General features: G+C 45.1%; 1 protein-coding gene across 3 annotated transcripts in view; it reads right to left on the bottom strand.

Moving 5' to 3' along the window:
- Positions 1 to 1412, bottom strand: part of RNF38 (ring finger protein 38) — a 425742-nt gene extending 424330 nt beyond the window's left edge. For 2 of the 3 annotated variants that reach the window (XM_077251683.1, XM_077251691.1), the window contains exon 1: positions 521 to 1334. In XM_077251683.1, the coding sequence (XP_077107798.1) occupies positions 521 to 1193 (673 nt within the window). In that variant the 5' untranslated portion in view covers positions 1194 to 1334. Of the gene's footprint in view, positions 1 to 520 lie in introns of all 3 variants that reach the window. The other variant, XM_077251699.1, reaches the window with a different exon arrangement.
- Positions 1413 to 19895: the final 18483 nt, after the last annotated feature.

The following is a 19895-nucleotide window of genomic DNA, read 5'->3' as shown; positions in this document are numbered from 1 at the left end:
CAAGTGATCTAGAAAAGTAGCAGCAGTATAATCCTTCCAAGACCCTTCTCACCCCCTACAGGAGCATGTGTCCAGCATTACAGGAATGTATGACAGGCAGGAGGGAGAGGAGAACTGTGCCTTAGCTACTGCCTTAACCCATTCAGCTGCATTGCTACTTGATTGCCCAACAAGGTCCTTTAAATGTAACTCCTTCACTTCCACCACTGACATACACACAAGCGAGTCAAACTGCACAAGTCCATGTAGCTCCTTGTTGACAATATCATGTTCCAAAAAAATTAAAAAACAACACACCATACGTCCTTTCCATTTGCCATGTCATGGTACCCATGGGTTTCATAATGAGAGCAGGTAACCCAAGGGTTAATACGTTTTGCCCCCTGTTTACAAGACACATCACTTTACAGTAGTCACAATGGCCAAGACTTGCTCAGAACTGAGTGGGAAAAGTTTTGTAAACATGGAAGTGACAGATCTGAGAAGTGACTGTTATGTATGCAGCAAGATCTGCTCCTACCTGGCAGAGGTCGTATGTGGTGGTGGTGGTAATGATCAGTGGTGGTCGGGCTGGTGGTTACCCTCCTCCTGGCCACTACTGGCGGACTGTGGGGCTGCCTCGCTCCCTCTGGGGGGTTGTGATCAGTTCTGTCCATGCCCGGCACTCGCAGGGCAGCTGAGAGGAGGTGAGGAGGAGGTGCTGGGGGGGTCGGCAGCTGGTGGTAGAGGTGTACCCCAGGCATGCCATGCAGCTGCTGCTGCTGATGGTTCATGATGAATCCAGACCTAGATCTGGATCTAGTCCTTGGGGGCTCCAGGAAAGCTGGGAGTAGGAAGGAAGGAGCACCAGGAGGTAGAGGAGACGAGGGAGGTGAGGAAGCAGAGTACACAGCCTGGAAGAAGGAGGAAGGGGAAGAGAAAGACGGGGTGACCTGCACAAGAAGTGGGTGCTGGGGGGAGGCGGCCAGCAATCTGCTGGTGGCTGCTGCAGCCTCGGCCCCTGCTTCAGCCTGGCCGGGATTGAGGCAAATCGGGAAAGGCAACAGCCCACCTCCTCCTCCTCCACCACCACCCCCGCTGTCACCGCCTCCTGCTGGCGGCTGCTGCTTGGGGTCCCGGAGCCTGTCTGCCGGATGACAGGAGGTAAAGCAGCCGGGGTCCTGAGCGGAGGCTTGTCCGGAGGCGATTGGCATCACCCACAATGCCAGCTAGAGGCAGCACCCACAGCAGAGAAGTTCCTGGCGTCCCCCTCCTGGGTGCTCCGGGCTGGGAAGTGTCACTCCATTCCAGGCTGTGCCCAGCACCGGGTTCCCACAGAGCCAGCAGTGGAGCTGTGCACAACATCCAGCAGAATGCTAGCAGGGAGAGGACTGACACTCCATCCGCGGCACGATCCCCCTCCTCCCCACTCTGTGCCTGGAGAGGGGAAGGAGGAAGGAGCTGAATCCGCCTCTCAGGGCTGGAAGGCAGACTCCATAGCCAGCACTCTCCCTCCACCTCCCTGCTAGAGGATTCCCCCTCTGTCTTCATGATGTCACCAGCATTGGAAACATGGAAGTATCTCCCTCAGCCTGGGCTGCCTGGTACCTAGGTGCCAGTGCCCATGCCCTCCTCATTCTGGCTCATTCCCTGCTTGCAACCCATATTTCTGTCCTATAGACTGGACATAAGAGAGAGAAATTGGACTACTTTCCACCTATAAAGAGACCATTGTTGTGAGCAAAGCTGTCAACATGTCTTATTCTTGTATAGTAATCACTCAGTGATACTTAGTTTACAATCTTACAGTATCAATGTAAATATCTTTCTGCTTAAAACTGACAAAAGTATTATTATTATAATAAAGTATTCTAGGAATGATACCTATATAAAGCCACGGTCACATGTTCAGTTTTTGATCAGTTTTTTATCTCCACATCTGTAAGGCCTCTTTCACATTTCCGTCTGTACAGGCCCGTCGCAATGCGCAACGCAACTTTGCAGGATGCGTTTTTTGCACAAAACGACGCATTGCGACGTTCACATTCTGAGAGAAGTGTGAAAGAGGCCTAAGCCAAAACCAGAAGAGGAACAGTCAAGACTGAGGAAAAGTATGAGGCTATGTGCACACATTGCAGATTTGCTGCAGATTCCGCACCAGAAATTCCTAAGCCTAATCCGCAACGTGTGCACATAGCCCAAAATGCATTCCGCAATTTTTGTGCACATGCTGAGTTTTTTTCCTAGAAAAAAACGCATCGCGATAAAAAACGCAGCATATTCATTAATTTTGCAGATGTTTTCAATTTTTGCCACTATATTATTGCATTGGGAAGCGTACAATGCTCAAAAAACGTGCAAAAAAATGCGCAAAAAAACGCGAGTGGATTTCCTGCAGAAAAAGTCCAGTTTTGTTCAGGAAAATTCTGCAGACATTCCTGAACGTGTGCACATAGCCTAATAGAAACTTGTCACCACTTTTGTATTTTTCACCCACTCCTGGTTTTGGCTTACAAATACTGAGGTAAAATACTGACCAAATACTGAGCTAAAATACTGACCAAATACTGAGGTAAAAACTGTCCAAATGCTGAGGTAAATACTGACCACATACTGAGGTAAAAAACTGTCCAAATACTGAGGTAAAATACTGACCAAATACGGAGGTAAAATACTGACCAAATACTGAGGTAAAAAAACTGACTAAATACTGAGGTAAAATACTGTCCAAATACTGAGGTAAAAAAACTGACTAAATACTGAGGTAAAGTACTGTCCAAATACTGAGGTAAAATACTGACCAAATACTGCAGGTGTGAACGTGGCCTAAGCATCTGTGACTGACCAGATACCATAATGAAACATAAAGAATAATCAATACTGTCTTTTTTACCCATAACAGCCAATCAGACTGCAGCTTTCATTATTTAAACTGTTCTAATAAAATGAAAGCTGTGCTGTGATTTGCTGTTATGGGCAACAAAGACCATTTTTGTTTCAGACAATGAATTGGGATGACTTGAATGCTGTATTCCAAAAAAAACATTATGCCGGTCAGCCACAATATTAAAACTGCTAACACGAAGTAAATAACATTGTGACAATGTGACAATGGCACCTGTTTCTCTGACAAATAGCATAAACCTAAATATTATCTCTGACCAAGTACGCCACTACATGGCAGACATGTTCCACAGTAATCTTCGTTCGGCAGCTTAATCCGTCCTGCTGAAAAAAATTGTATTTGATTAAATAGGATTAAGAACATGGTGATTTATTGATCAGATGCAAAAATATATGCCACCTAACTATCCTAGGAAGCAGTGTGCAAGAAAGAACCCCAAAAACGTCATGAGTGTGCATTGTTGTGGTGCTTCTTCACAGCGGGAATGGAAGGGTTAAGCTTTTGTAGGTGTGATCAGTTGGGAGGGAAATGGAAGGAGGGCGGGGAGCCTGCCCAAAGCTGGGTTAGAAAAGGCAGAAGATATGGTATCTGTGGTGGAAACTTCTTGGAAGAGCTGCAGGACCTATATCAGGCCCATAGGTCACAGTTATGGGTGCTGTGTCCTAGTCTGGATAATTTGGTGAGAGTAAAGCAGTCACAGAGCTGAGATCTAACAGCAGGGTAATAAGACTAACAGCAGGGTAATAAGACTAACAGCAGGGTAATAAGTGCAGACTATTACTACTGACTACAGCAAAATGCTGCCATGTATACACCCTGGCTTATTCGGCCTCCTCCCGAGTGCCCTCTGCCAGCCCTGAAATATCTGTAGAAGCGTTCCCTGAGCTTTGTGCCAGCAGTGCTTGAGGGGCTAACGGTGTTATTACATATTGTGGTATTTGTGCCACGCAGAACTGTAATGCTAAGACTTATTCCATCAACGTTTATCTTGGTTCGGCAGCCTAGTGTGCCACAGTTTAGTTTTATAAAAGCCATATACGGTAAATCAATGTTCCTACAGCTGTTTCTGGGAAAAAATGACATCTCGATATCACATCTGTAAAAACCAAAATCAGGATTATCCACAATCTGTCTCTCAGGATTTAATTACTCTTTCGAGAGAATAAGATAGTATCCAAAAATACCAAAAAATGCAACCTAGCCTTGATTGTCTCACATTACATTTTACGTATAATAAATAGAGCATATGCCATGTAAACGGAGCACATTAAGTCATAAGCACCCCATGTGCTCCTGTATGATGCCTTCATACAACACACTATTATGTGATTAGTTTATGCCATGCTTATTGGGGGGGAATGTCCTAGACAGGGACGTCTGTTGTAGCATGATGCATGCTATTTTATTCAAGAGGACCTACAGTATCACCAGATTAAAAGTGGCCACTTTTTCCTTTTATTCTATTCTCATTGCTCCCCTGGGTATTCTATTTTTTTTTTAACCCACCATATGGTTCCAGAAATGAAAGCCTTTTTATGTAGAGCTAATTTCTATAGTCTTTACCAAGGGTGCGTTACTCACTGGATTCTCTTAGGATAGCTGCTGTGCATTATTACCCCTGTGAGCACCATCCACTTGGCAAAAATTAACACTAAATAAAAAGGCCCATAGGTCTGAAACTGTATGGTGGATTTTAACACAGCAGCAAAAAAATGAATATTTAGGGAAGCAGAGATCGTAAAATAAAAAGCAAAAAATAGCCACTTTTGACCTACTGATGGGTGAGCCACTACTATGACAACTCCTTCTTAAACTAAGGGTATGTGTCCACGTTCAGGAAACACTGAGTTTTCGACGCAGCGTTGAGCAGCCTGCATAAAAAACGCTGCGTCCAGATGTTACAGCATAGTGGAGGGGATTTCATGAAATCCTGTCTCCACTATGCAGTAAAAGACGCATGCGGCACACCCAAGAAAACTCACATGTGGCGCGTCTTTTAAGAACGCAGCATGTCCTTACATTGCAGAAAAAACTCAAGGACAACGCAGGTGACCTGCCAGTGACCTCAGGTGCAGATTTGGTCAGGATTTTACCTGCATAAAATCCTGACCAAATCCTGAAGCAATCTTGAACGTGGACACATACCCTAAATGTTTGGCCCCCATAAAATAAAAAACCCTATACTCACCTCCCATACTGGTGCCATTTAATTGGGGCCTAACATTTAGTTCAAGAAGGGGTTGTTCTAGTAGTAGACAACCCCTTTAAATTCTATGTGTATCCACAAATGAAATTCGAAGCATACAGAGGTACAGTAAAGGCAAATAGACTTACAGGTGTTTCTCAGAAAATTAGAATATCAAAAAGTTTATTTCAGTTCTTCAAAACAAAAAGTGAAACTCGTATATAATAGAGAGTCATTACAAACAGAGTGATCTATTTCAGGTGTTTATTTCTGTTAATGTTGATGATTATGGCTTACAGCTTTCTTTAGAACACCAGCTTGAAAAATCATTTTAAAATCCAAAATGTTGGTCTACTGAAATGTATTTTCAGTAAATGCACTCAATACTTGGTCGGGGTTCCTTTTGCATCAATTGCTGCATCAATGCGGCGTGGCATGGAGGCGATCAGCCTGTGGCACTGCTGAGGTGTTATGGAAACCCAGGTTGCTTTGATAGCAGCCTTCAGCTCATCTGCATTGTAGGGTCTGGTGTCTCTCATCTTCCTCTTAATAATACCCCATAGATTCTCTATCCCAAAAAATTTAAATGACCTGGCGATGAAGAATCCGCTGCACCTTCAGAGGTCTTATGTGTGTAAAACTTCCATTTTATTGAAGAATAGTAGAAAAATATAAAAGAGCACAGTTACATGCAGTCAGATCAGCCAGTGGACATCTAGAACCAACATGTTTTGGCCTGTAACAAGGCCTTAATCATGGTCTCACTGATCAAACAAAAATAGACATGCCTAAAATGGAAGTTTTACACATATAAGACCTCTGAAGGTGCAGCGGATTCTTCATCGCCGGGTCATTTCCATTTTTTGGGATTTTGTTGCTGTGGCTGCCGAGTCGCGACCCTGGCTGACGGACGGACTCCTGGAGTGAGAAGAGGACGGTGAGCTGACAAAAAATGTTTCCTTTTCTTTTTAAGCCATAAAATCTCTATGTGGTTAACGTCAGGCGAGTTTGCTGGCCAATCAAACCCTGTGATACTGCTGTTTTTAAACCAGGTATTGGTACTTTTTGCAGTGTGGACAGGTGCCAAGTCCTGGAGAATTAAGTTTCCATTTCCAAAAAGCTTGTCGGCAGAGGGAAGCATGAATTGCTCGAAAATTTCCTGGTAGAAGGCTGCGCTGACTTTGGGCTTGATAAAACACAGTGGACTGATTGCGGAAATTTCACACTAGACTTCAAGCATCTTGGATTGTGTGCCTCTCCACTGAACAGCCAGCTTCATTAGCAATGACCATTTGTGGCTTACCCTCCTTGTGGAGTGTGTCAGTGACTGCCTTCTGGACATCTGTCACGTCAGCAGTCTTCCCGATGATTGTGGAGCCTACTGAAACAGACTAAGGGAACTTTTTAAATGCTTAGGAATCTTTGCAGGTGTTTTTTGCTAAGTATTTTAATTCACTGAGGTAATGACTTTTGGGTTTTCATTGGCTGTAAGCCATAATCATCAACATTAACGGAAATAAACACTTGAAATAGATCACTCTATTTGTAATAACTCTGTATAATATGTGAGTTTCACTCTTTGTATTGAAGAACTGAATTAAATTAACTTTTTGAAGATATTCTAATTTTGTGTGAAGCACCTGTATATATGTTCTATTTTAAATCTCTGGGTGTTTTACAATCTGTGCTTCCATATGCGCACGGCGATTTGGAGCGCCCCCACGCAAGGGCAATGCGGTACTCGGTACCGGGTCCCTCTCGGTTCTGGGGATGTCACGGTGGCCTGACCCGGTCCGTGGCCCTTTGAGGGGCGTCCAATTAAAGGTGTAGTTTGTACGGTGTTCGTGACGCCACCTGTTGTGAATTTGCTTTTTGCTCCCTCTAGTGGTTACTAGTTTTTTGACTCTGGTTTTTCTGTCATTCCTTTTATCCGCACCTGGGTCGTTAGTTAGGGGTGTTGCTATATAAGCTCCCTAGACCTTCAGTTCAATGCCTAGCAACGTAGTTATCAGAGCTAGTCTGCTGTGCTCTTGTCTACTGATCCTGGTTCCAGTTATATCAGCTAAGTCTGCCTTTTGCTTTTTGCTATTTGTTTTGGTTTTGTATTTTTGTCCAGCTTGTTCCAAATCTATATCCTGACCTTTGCTGGAAGCTCTAGGGGGCTGGTGTTCTCCCCCCGGACCGTTAGACGGTTCGGGGGTTCTTGAATTTCCAGTGTGGATTTTGATAGGGTTTTTGTTGACCATATAAGTTACCTTTCTTTATTCTGCTATCAGTAAGCGGGCCTCTCTGCGCTAAACCTGGTTCATTTCTGTGTTTGTCATTTCCTCTTACCTCACCGTTATTATTTGTGGGGGGCTTCTATCCAGCTTTGGGGTCCCCTTCTCTGGAGGCAAGAAAGGTCTTTTGTTTTCCTCTACTAGGGGTAGCTAGATTCTCCGGCTGGAGCGTGTCATCTAGAATCAACGTAGGAATGATCCCCGGCTACTTCTAGTGTTGGCGTTAGGAGTAGATATATGGTCAACCCAGCTACCACTGCCCTATGAGCTGGATTTTTGTATTCTGCAGACTTCCACGTACCTCTGAGACCCTCGCCATTGGGGTCATAACAGTTTGCCAGGCCAGTATTAAATGTTTAATGCGTTGCAGAAGAGGGATTATAAGAAAGAAGATTCTGAGTTTTTTTTTTTTTTCTTTCTTCTTCCCCTTTACCTCAGAGTGGCTATGCTTGCTGCAGACATGAATGTCCAGACCTTGATTACAAGTGTGGACCAGCTGGCTACTCGTGTGCAGGGCATACAAGACTATGTTATCAGAAATCCTAGGTCAGAACCTAAAATACCGATTCCTGAACTGTTTTCCGGAGACAGGTTTAAGTTTAGGAATTTTGTGAATAATTGTAAATTGTTTTTGTCCCTGAGACCCTGTTCATCTGGAGACTCTGCTCAGCAAGTAAAAATAGTTATTTCGTTCTTACGGGGCGACCCTCAGGATTGGGCTTTTTCGCTGGCGCCAGGAGATCCGGCATTGGCTGATATTGATGCGTTTTTTCTGGCGCTCGGTTTACTTTATGAGGAACCCAATCTTGAGATTCAGGCAGAAAAGGCCTTGCTGGCTATGTCTCAGGGGCAGGACGAGGCTGAAGTGTATTGCCAAAAATTTCGAAAATGGTCCGTGCTGACACATTGGAACGAGTGTGCACTGGCCGCTAATTTTAGAAATGGCCTATCTGAAGCCATTAACCCCTTCACCCCCGGAGCTTTTTCCGTTTTCGTTTTTCGCTCCCCTCCTTCCCAGAGCCATAACTTTTTTATTTTTCCGTCAATTTGGCCATGTGAGGGCTTATTTTTTGCGGGACGAGTTGTACTTTTGAACGACATCATTGGTTTTAGCATGTCGTGTACTAGAAAACGGGAAAAAAATTCCAAGTGCAGTGAAATTGCAAAAAAAGTGCAATCCCACACTTGTTTTTTGCTTGCCTATTTTGCTAGGTTCACTAAATGCTAAAACTGACCTGCCATTATGATTCTCCAGGTCACTACGAGTTCATAGACACCTAACATGACTAGGTTATTTTTCACCTAAGTGGTGAAAAAAAATTCCAAACTTTGCAAAAAACAAAACAAAACAAAATTGCGCCATTTTCCGATACTCGTAGCGTCTCCATTTTTCGTGATCTGGGATCAGGTGAGGGCTTATTTTTTGCGTGCCGAGCTGGCGTTTTTAATGATAGCATTTTGGTGCACATACGTTCTTTTGATCGCCCGTTATTGCATTTTAATGCAATGTCGTGGCGACCAAAAAAACATAAATCTGGCGTTTCGAATTTTTTTCTCATTACGCCATTTAGCGATCAGGTTAATGCTTTTTTTTTATTGATAGATCGGGCGATTCTGAACGCGGCGATACCAAATATGTGTAGGTTGGGTTTTTTTTAAATTGATTTATTTTGATTGGGGCGAAAGGGGGGTGATTTAAACTTTTATATTTTTTTTACTTTTTTCACATTTTTAAAAACTTTTTTTTTTTACTTTTGCCATGCTTCTATAGCCTCCATGGGAGGCTAGAAGCAGGCACAGCCCGATCGGCTCTGCTATGCAGCAGTGATCATAAGATCGCTGCTACACAGCAGATTTGCAGGTGTGCTGTGAGCGCCGACCACAGGGGGGCGCTCACAGCCACCGGCAATCAGTAACCATAGAGGTCTCAAGGACCTCTATGGTTACAATGGAGGAGCATCGCCAACCCCCGATCATGTGACGGGGGTCGGCGATGCGCTCATATCCGGCCGCACGGCCGGATGCGGTAGTTAAATGCCGCTGTCTGCGTTTGACAGCGGCATTTAACTAGTTAATAGGCGCGCGCAGATCGCGATTCTGCTCGCGCCTATTGCGGGCACATGTCAGCTGTTCAAAACAGCTGACATGTCCCGGCTTTGATGTGCGCTCACCGCCGGAGCGCACATCAAAGCGGGGGTCCCGACATGTGACGTACTATACCGTCACATGTCGGGAAGGGGTTAAGAATGTTATGGTGGGTTTTCCCATTCCCACAGGTCTCAATGATACTATGGCACTGGCTATTCAAATTGACCGGCGGTTGCGGGAGCGCAAAACCGCAAATTCCCTCATGGTGTTGTCTGAACAGACACCTAATTCGGTGCAATGTGATAGAAAAACCGCAAATTCCCTCATGGTGTTGTCTGAACAGACACCTGATTTAATGCAATGTGATAGAATCCTGACTAGAAATGAGCGGAAAATTCATAGACGCCGGAATGGCTTGTGCTACTACTGTGGTGATTCTACACATGTTATCTCAGCATGCTCTAAACGTATAGCTAAGGTTGTTAGTCCTGTCACCGTTGGTAATTTGCAACCTAAATTTATTCTGTCTGTAACTTTGATTTGCTCACTGTCGTCTTATCCTGTCATGGCGTTTGTAGATTCAGGTGCTGCCCTGAGTCTTATGGATCTGTCATTTGCTAAGCACTGTGGTTTTACTCTTGAACCATTAGAAAATCCTATTCCTCTTAGGGGTATTGATGCTACGCCATTGGCAGCAAATAAACCGCAGTATTGGACACAGGTTATCATGTGCATGACTCCTGAACACCGCGAGGTGATACGTTTCCTGGTTTTACATAAAATGCATGATTTGGTTGTTTTAGGGCTGCCATGGTTACAGACCCATAATCCAGTCCTGGACTGGAAGGCTATGTCAGTCTCAAGTTGGGGCTGTCGTGGTATTCATGGGGATTCCCTGCCTGTGTCTATTGCTTCTTCTACGCCTTCGGAAGTTCCGGAGTATTTGTCTGATTATCAGGATGTCTTCAGTGAGTCTGAGTCCAGTGCACTGCCTCCTCATAGGGACTGTGACTGTGCTATAGATTTGATCCCAGGCAGTAAGTTTCCTAAGGGAAGACTGTTTAATCTGTCGGTACCTGAACATACCGCTATGCGTTCATATATCAAGGAGTCTCTGGAGAAAGGACATATTCGTCGGTCTTCTTCCCCCCCTTGGTGCGGGATTCTTTTTTGTGGCAAAAAAGGACGGATCTTTGAGACCTTGTATTGATTATCGGCTTTTAAATAAGATCACTGTCAAATTTCAGTATCCTTTACCGCTGTTGTCTGACTTGTTTGCCCGGATTAAAGGTGCCAAGTGGTTCACCAAGATAGACCTTCGTGGTGCGTACAACCTTGTGCGCATTAAGCAAGGTGATGAATGGAAAACCGCATTCAATACGCCCGAAGGTCATTTTGAGTACTTGGTGATGCCTTTTGGGCTCTCCAATGCGCCTTCAGTTTTTCAGTCCTTTATGCATGACATTTTCCGGAAGTATCTGGATAAATTTTTGATTGTTTATCTGGATGATATTTTGGTTTTTTCTGATGATTGGGATTCGCATGTGGAGCAGGTCAGGTTGGTCTTTAAAATTTTGCGTGAAAATTCTTTGTTTGTCAAGGGCTCAAAGTGTCTCTTTAGTGTACAGAAGGTTCCCTTTTTGGGGTTCATTTTTTCCCCTTCTGCTGTGGAGATGGACCCAGTCAAGGTCCGAGCTATTCTTGATTGGACTCAGCCCTCGTCGGTTAAGAGTCTTCAGAAGTTCTTGGGTTTCGCTAACTTCTACCGTCGTTTTATCGCTAATTTTTCTAGCATTGTGAAACCGTTGACGGATATGACCAAGAAGGGCTCCGATGTAGCTAACTGGGCTCCTGCTGCCGTGGAGGCTTTCCAGGAGTTGAAGCGCCGGTTTACTTCGGCGCCTGTTTTGTGCCAGCCCGATGTCTCACTTCCCTTTCAGGTTGAGGTGGATGCTTCAGAGATTGGAGCAGGGGCCGTTTTGTCGCAGAGAGGCCCTGGTTGCTCTGTTATGAAACCTTGTGCCTTTTTCTCCAGGAAGTTTTCGCCTGCCGAGCGAAATTATGATGTGGGCAATCGGGAGTTGTTGGCCATGAAATGGGCATTTGAGGAGTGGCGTCATTGGCTCGAGGGTGCTAAGCATCGTGTGGTGGTCTTGACTGATCACAAAAATCTGATGTATCTCGAGTCTGCTAAACGCCTTAATCCGAGACAGGCCCGCTGGTCATTGTTTTTCTCCCGCTTTGATTTTGTTGTCTCGTATTTACCAGGTTCAAAGAATGTGAAGGCCGATGCTCTTTCTAGGAGCTTTGTGCCTGATGCTCCTGGAGTCGCTGAACCTGAGGGTATTCTTAAGGAAGGAGTTATCTTGTCAGCTATTTCTCCGGATCTGCGACGTGTGTTGCAGAGATTTCAGGCTGATAGGCCTGAGTCTTGTCCACCTGACAGACTGTTTGTCCCGGATAAATGGACCAGCAGAGTCATTTCCGAGGTTCATTCCTCGGTGTTGGCAGGTCACCCGGGAATTTTTGGCACCAGAGATCTGGTGGCCAGGTCCTTTTGGTGGCCTTCCTTGTCAAGGGATGTGCGGTCATTTGTGCAGTCCTGTGGGACTTGTGCTCGAGCTAAGCCTTGCTGTTCTCGTGCCAGCGGTTTGCTCTTGCCCTTGCCTGTCCCGAAGAGACCTTGGACACATATCTCCATGGATTTCATTTCTGATCTTCCGCTATCTCAGGGCATGTCCGTTATCTGGGTGATATGTGATCGCTTCTCCAAGATGGTCCATTTGGTTCCTTTGCCTAAGCTGCCTTCCTCTTCCGATCTGGTTCCTGTGTTTTTCCAGAACGTGGTTCGTTTGCACGGCATCCCTGAGAATATTGTGTCAGACAGAGGATCCCAGTTCGTTTCTAGGTTCTGGCGATCCTTTTGTAGTAGGATGGGCATTGATTTGTCGTTTTCGTCTGCTTTCCATCCTCCGACTAATGGACAGACGGAGCGAACCAATCAGACTTTGGAGGCTTATTTGAGGTGTTTTGTCTCTGCTGATCAGGACGATTGGGTGACATTCTTGCCGTTGGCTGAGTTTGCCCTTAATAATCGGGCTAGTTCCGCCACCTTGGTTTCGCCTTTTTTCTGCAACTCTGGTTTCCATCCTCGCTTTTCTTCGGGTCATGTGGAGCCTTCTGACTGTCCTGGGGTGGATTCTGTGGTAGATAGGTTGCAGCGGATCTGGAATCATGTGGTGGACAACTTGAAGTTGTCACAGGAGAGGGCTCAGCGCTTTGCCAACCGCCGCCGCGGTGTGGGTCCCCGACTACGCGTTGGGGATTTGGTATGGCTTTCTTCCCGCTTTGTTCCTATGAAGGTCTCCTCTCCCAAATTTAAACCTCGTTTTATTGGGCCTTACAAGATATTGGAAATCCTTAATCCTGTATCTTTTCGTCTGGATCTTCCTGTGTCGTTTGCTATTCACAATGTATTTCATAGGTCCTTGTTGCGGCGGTACATTGTGCCTGTAGTTCCTTCTGCTGAGCCTCCTGCTCCGGTGTTGGTTGAGGGCGAGTTGGAGTACGTCGTGGAGAAGATCTTGGATTCTCGCCTCTCCAGGCGGAGGCTTCAGTACCTGGTCAAGTGGAAGGGCTATGGTCAGGAGGATAATTCCTGGGTGGTCGCCTCTGATGTTCATGCGGCCGATTTAGTTCGTGCCTTTCATGCCGCTCATCCTGATCGCCCTGGTGGTCGTGGTGAGGGTTCGGTGACCCCTCACTAAGGGGGGGGTACTGTTGTGAATTTGCTTTTTGCTCCCTCTAGTGGTTACTAGTTTTTTGACTCTGGTTTTTCTGTCATTCCTTTTATCCGCACCTGGGTCGTTAGTTAGGGGTGTTGCTATATAAGCTCCCTAGACCTTCAGTTCAATGCCTGGCAACGTAGTTATCAGAGCTAGTCTGCTGTGCTCTTGTCTACTGATCCTGGTTCCAGTTATATCAGCTAAGTCTGCCTTTTGCTTTTTGCTATTTGTTTTGGTTTTGTATTTTTGTCCAGCTTGTTCCAAATCTATATCCTGACCTTTGCTGGAAGCTCTAGGGGGCTGGTGTTCTCCCCCCGGACCGTTAGACGGTTCGGGGGTTCTTGAATTTCCAGTGTGGATTTTGATAGGGTTTTTGTTGACCATATAAGTTACCTTTCTTTATTCTGCTATCAGTAAGCGGGCCTCTCTGCGCTAAACCTGGTTCATTTCTGTGTTTGTCATTTCCTCTTACCTCACCGTTATTATTTGTGGGGGGCTTCTATCCAGCTTTGGGGTCCCCTTCTCTGGAGGCAAGAAAGGTCTTTTGTTTTCCTCTACTAGGGGTAGCTAGATTCTCCGGCTGGAGCGTGTCATCTAGAATCAACGTAGGAATGATCCCCGGCTACTTCTAGTGTTGGCGTTAGGAGTAGATATATGGTCAACCCAGTTACCACTGCCCTATGAGCTGGATTTTTGTATTCTGCAGACTTCCACGTACCTCTGAGACCCTCGCCATTGGGGTCATAACAGCCACCTGTGGTACTCGGTCAGGGTGACCGACGCTGCTTAGGGGTCCACTGGGGTGGTGTTATAGCAGCAAGATGGTATACCTTCCTACAGGTGAAGTATTTCCCCAGGGCTTCCCTTTAGTGTATGTAGTGATGGTAGGTGATGCAAGGTGCAGTAAATAACAAGGACACAAGGTTGCAGTCTCTTTACCTTTTACTGAAGACTTCAGCGTCCAGAGTACAGATCACAGGGCAGGCAGAGTCTGGCCGGTCCGAAGGCAAATCCAGAGTTCTCTTATCCAGGTGGAAATCAGTAGCCTTCCTACTAGCGCCTGTGTGTTGTAGTACTTCCCTGCGGAGCACCACGGAATAGTCCTCACAACTTCGTGGATGTTCTAGATCAGAGGTGTCAAACTGCATTCCTCGAGGGCCGCCAACAGGTCATGTTTTCAGGATTTCCTTAGCATTCCACAAGGTGCTGGAATCATTCTGTGCAGGTGATTAAATTATCACCTGTGCAATACAAGGAAATCCTGAAAACATGACCTGTTGGCGGCCCTCGAGGAATGCAGTTTGACACCTCTGTTCTAGATGTCTTTCTCTCTCTGTCCCCCAGATGGTATGGATAGGACAAACCCGTATAACTGATGGCCTGAAGCTTGTTTATAGGGACCCTAGAGACACTCCGACCCCCACAATTTGCCACCGTGTCTTCTTAGGTATTAAGGTCAGGCAGCCAACTTGGAATTGACTGTCCTGACAGTCTCTGAAGTAATGCGTAGAGTCAATTACTCCCTCGGTGTTCCGGCCCCGGCTACGGAAGGAGGCTGCCTGTCTCGGGGCAGAACTCCTCCCGGTGTTTTCTCCTTGTGCTGTGACTTTGTTTCTCACTCTCTACAATACAATTCTCTTCGTGTCCTTTCTTAGGATGCTGCCGCACGTGGGGCAGGCGCAGCTCCGTGTCTTTCTGTCTCGTGCTAGGCCTCTGCCAGGATCCCACCCCTGACAGGGACCCTCTGTCTGCAGCTCAGATGTTCCTCCTTTCCCCCTGTCTGCCTGACAGGTGTTGCCTGGGCAAAGCCCAGTCAGCTTCTCCCTAACTTCCTATCCAACCCACCAGTTTTACCCTTCTGTGAGGAGTGCCCTACTAGATAGGAGCATGGCTCCCCCTGGTGGTCTGGAGTGTGAAGTGTGTTGTGATGCTGTGATACCTGGAAAGATGAACTCCTTTATTACCTTCAGGCGTAATATCACTCCCCCTGGTGGAAGAATAATATTACTGCAGCAACCAGGACTCTGGGGCAACACTTCAATATCTATCCTTATAAGAAAAAGACAGAAAACAAAAATCAGCTTGTTACTCTTACATACTGAAAAAATTCTTTGTTTTGGTGCCAATTGATGCTCCAATACAACTAACCAGCAGGGTGGAAGTATTTTTTCCTCCCACTAGGACACTTCACAATTCAATTGTTAGTTCACTTCTATAATGCTTTGTTATACCCTGGCTGCCATAGAAGTATCAACGTCCTGAAAAACCATGTTAAAAAGAAGCCAATAGAGCAACTGTCACGATCCATTTTTGGATTCGTGGCAGCTCTGATTCCATTATGATTTAAATGAAGCTTTTTTCTTTTCTAGACCAGCGGGGGTTAATATCAGTTTCCCTCCCTTGCAATCTGTTGTAACTGCAGAGTTGTTAGGTCAGCTGATGTGGTGATTACTCCCACCATCCTTTATATGGTCGCCTGATGCATCGGATGACTGTCGGTGATAGAGCAATCTACAGTGACCAAGCCTGGAGTAAGGAGCTTGCTGGCTGCTGTGGTTTATCAGCTGGTTTCGTGAGTTTGTGATCCTGGTGCCTTTATTCTGCTGTGCGGTGCTTTGCAGCAAATGAAATTGTAAAGCTAAGTTGTGTTATTTCCCCATCTGTCTCGTGTTTGTCACTGTCCCCTGTGTTGTACTATCTGCAGTGGTGAGGCTAGCACCCTTGCCGGCCAGTGCACTAGCCAGGGCAGTGTGAGGTGACGGCGAGGGACAAGGTTCCTGACGGCAGTAGGGGGAAAGACCCACTTAGGGCGTTAGGGGAGTGCAAGCTCAGGTTTGAGCAGGCGGTGATTATTCCTCTTTTCCCTATTAGTAGGGCCTTCCTCACCCCTTTACCATTTTATTGTATGTCGTGCTATCCGCTGATCGAGCCCCCCATAGGGTCGCTATGTATATCATGACAGCAACAGTTAAAGCAAATGTTAGAAGTTTTAAAAACCTTGAAGTGTTTTTTTTTTCTTCTACTACATAAGTTAAAATTTTAGTTAATAAAAAAGCCTTTTCTAAATTGAAGCTTAAAGAAGTTGTCCACTACTTTTACATTGATGACCTATCCTTATAATAGGTCTGATCAGTGGGGGTTTGACACCCGACACCCTCGCCGATCAGCTGTTATCGACAGAGAGCTGCTCTGTCTTATGATAGTGGCCGAGGCTTGGTGCTGCACATCCACCTCCTATAAAAATCAATAGGAGGCGGATGTGCAGCAGCCTGCAGCGGCCACTGTTATCATCCGGTGGTAGGATCTCAAAACTGACCTGATACATATAACCAGAATGTTGGGACAAGTTCTGGGGATGTGGAAGCTATACTGACCGCAATCCTGATCCTATCCAACACACTAAAGGCAGCCGTGGAGCGTTACCTAAAAACCTAGACGCCTCTTCACAGCCTGAGAAACTGACTGCCCCTAGCGAGAAAGCAAAGACCTCACTTGCCTCAGAGAAATAACCCCAAAGTTATAGACAGCCCCCCACAAATAATAACGGTGAGTTAAGGGGAAAATACAAACGTAGAAATGAAACAGGTTTAGCAAATGAGGCCCGCTAACACTAGATAGACAGAAAATAGATAGGAATCTGTGCGGTCAGTACCAAAACTATCAAAAATAAACCACGCAGAGAATACAAGAACCCCCACACCGACTCACGATGTGAGGGGCGCACTCTGCACCCCAGAACTAACCAGAAAGCAAAAAATCACATAAAAGCAAGCTGGACTGAACTCATCATATACTGAGAAACGTTTTCAAGGAAATAATGAGCAAAATGAACAAGCAAACTTAGCTTCTCCAGCAGGAGACTGGACACAAGGAATATTCAGGAGAGCTCAGAATCAGGACTGAATACACCGACAGCAGGCAACAAATGAAGGTCCAGGTGAGTTAAATAGGCCCAGCATAGAAGGAAATGAAGCAGCTGAGCCCAGCCATATCGCTAAAGGCCACCAGAGGGAGCCCAAGAACAAACTCACACAGTACCACTCATGACCACAGGAGGGAGCCCGAGAACGGAATTCACAACAGGCCACTATCTGGATATGGCCATGACAGCTTCGCAAGTGGGCAATTCCGGCTGGCGGTGGCCGACACCCCTGTCATTCAGTAATTACCTATCCTAAGGATAGGTCATCAATGTAAAAATAGTGGACAACCTCTTTAAAGTATAAAAATGAATTAATACTGTACTGAATACAGCAGTAAGCCATAACATTGGAAAAAATTGCCTAATGCTGTCGTCCTCATGCCACCAAAATTGCTCTGATGCATTTAAGCATTCAGAGGTAGACAGTGACAGACAGGTGGATCCTGTACATGAATATACACTAGAGTTTAGCAGAAAGATCCGCAAGTCTACCAGACTGTGGCCACTACAACAGAGCCCTGCGAAACTCCTCTGACCTTCTGGCATCCATGGTACCTCTTCTGAGTAGTAGACCTGGCGCAATGTCATGCATCCATCATGTTGCAACAATGACATCACGCACAAACTACTAATTGGAAGAGGCCCCACAGATGCCAACAGGTTGGAGGAGGTTTTGTAGGGCTCTGGTGTAGTGGCCATAGACAACCGAGGTGGCTGGCTGACCAAGATCCTGTGAATATTTTTGCTCAACTCTAATTAGATACACAAATATACAAAATTGCATAAATATATAAAATAGCATAAATATATTTTCAACCAACGCCAGAAAATCAGCATGCTTGAACGTACCTGACTGGATCAATATTTGTCCTCACTTAAATTATTGTTGGTAGGTACCAACCATTGTATACTAAGGACACCCCAAAGATCTGCTATTTTGGTTATCATCCTATCCTTGCGTTTTCAGAGGCGTAACTTTAGGAAATTAAAAGATATCTCTTACACATGGGCCCTAGTATTAGAAATGGCACATAGTTGGTGGTGGCCTAGTAATTGGTTTTACATTGGGGCCCAGTAGCTACAAGTAATCATATGACTATTGTAAAAGATGCTCGGATCCTTACATTTGCCATTTTGTCTTTCTTCCAGGACAAAAACATTAAGAACTGAGTGTTCACTATCTGCCTAATAAATCCCCCTCTTTTAAAGCTGCCATTGTAGTGAGATATTCAATGTTATTCGCTTAACCTATCAGACAAAGGCTAATAATTACATATAGCAAAGATATGCCGCAGTATATTGTGCATGGAGGCAAAGCCGAGCACTTTCTTGTCCCTAAAGATTTTCATAGTGTACAGAAATAATGTTACACTCGGGCATGGCAGCAATTATAAGAGACACATGAGGTTAAAAATAATCTTTATTTTTATATAGCACTAACATATTCTGCAGCGCTTTACATACATTTTCATCGCTGTCCCCGATGGGGCTCACAATCTAAATTGCCTATCAGTATGTTTTTGGAATGTGGGAGGAAACCCACGCAAACACGGGGGGGAACATATAAACTCCTTGCAGATTACAGTTCGTTAATGTCCACTTCATTAATAAGTCATCATGAGCTGTATGACACTACCCATATAAAAATACATTCAGTAGTAGGTTTTGCTAAGCTACATGCTCCAGAATTCTTGGTTGCCCACCTAGATCAAACTTGGTTTAAAAATTAAGGAAAAAACAGATAAACGCATTTACCAATCCGGAGTTGTTTTTCTATACCTTTGACAAGGTCCCCTGGCGGTCTTTTCACTTTTGTAGCCAATCACTGGCCTCAAAGGTGATATATTGCAGTGTCAAATGATCAGTTTGTGATTAGATATCAGAAAAGGGTATGGCTTGTTAGGAAAGGGGTGTGAATTACATTGGGGAAAAAAAGGATTTAGCCACCAACTGTGCAAGTTCTCCCACTTAAAAAGACATCATAGGTAGACTAAAACTATGAGAGTCAAAATGAAAAAGCAAATCCAGAAAATTACCTTGTCTGATTTGGCAAGATTTATTTTGCAAATTATCGTGGAAAATAAATATTTGGTCACCTAAAAACATGCAAGATTTCTGGCTCTCACAGACCTGTAACTTTTTCTTTAAGAGGCTCCTCTGTCCTCCACTCATTACCTGTAGTAATGGCACCTGTTTGAACTTGCTATTAGTATAAAAGACACCTGTCCACAACCTCAAACAGTCACACTCCAAACTCCACTATGGTGATGACCAAAGAGCTGTGGAAGGATACCAGAAACAAAATTGTAGTCCTGCACCAGGCTGGGAAGACTGAATCTGCAATAGGCAAGCAGCTTGGTGTGATGAAATCAACTATTGGAGCAATAATAAGAAAATTGAAGCCATACAAGACCACTGATAATCTCCCTCCATCTGGGGCTGCATGCAAGATCTCAACCCGTGCCGTCAAAATGATCACAAGAACGGTGAGAAAAAATCCCAGAACCGCATGGGGAGGACTTAGTGAATGACCTACATAGAGCTGGGACAACAATAAAAAAGGCTACCATCAGTAACACAGTACGCCACCAGGGACTTAGATCCTGAAGTGCCAGACGTGTTTCCCTGCTTAAGCCAGTACATGTCTGGGCCCATCTTAAGTTTGCTAAAGAGCATTTGGATTATCCAGACGAGTACTGGGAGAATGTCATATGGTCTGATGAAACCCAAGTAGAACTGTTTGGTAGAAACA

This window comes from Ranitomeya variabilis, chromosome 1, assembly GCF_051348905.1.
Source record: "Ranitomeya variabilis isolate aRanVar5 chromosome 1, aRanVar5.hap1, whole genome shotgun sequence".
NCBI classification, from domain to species: Eukaryota; Metazoa; Chordata; class Amphibia; order Anura; family Dendrobatidae; genus Ranitomeya; species Ranitomeya variabilis.
Note: the sequence above shows the minus strand (reverse complement) of the source record. Positions and strands in the feature narration are given on the sequence as shown.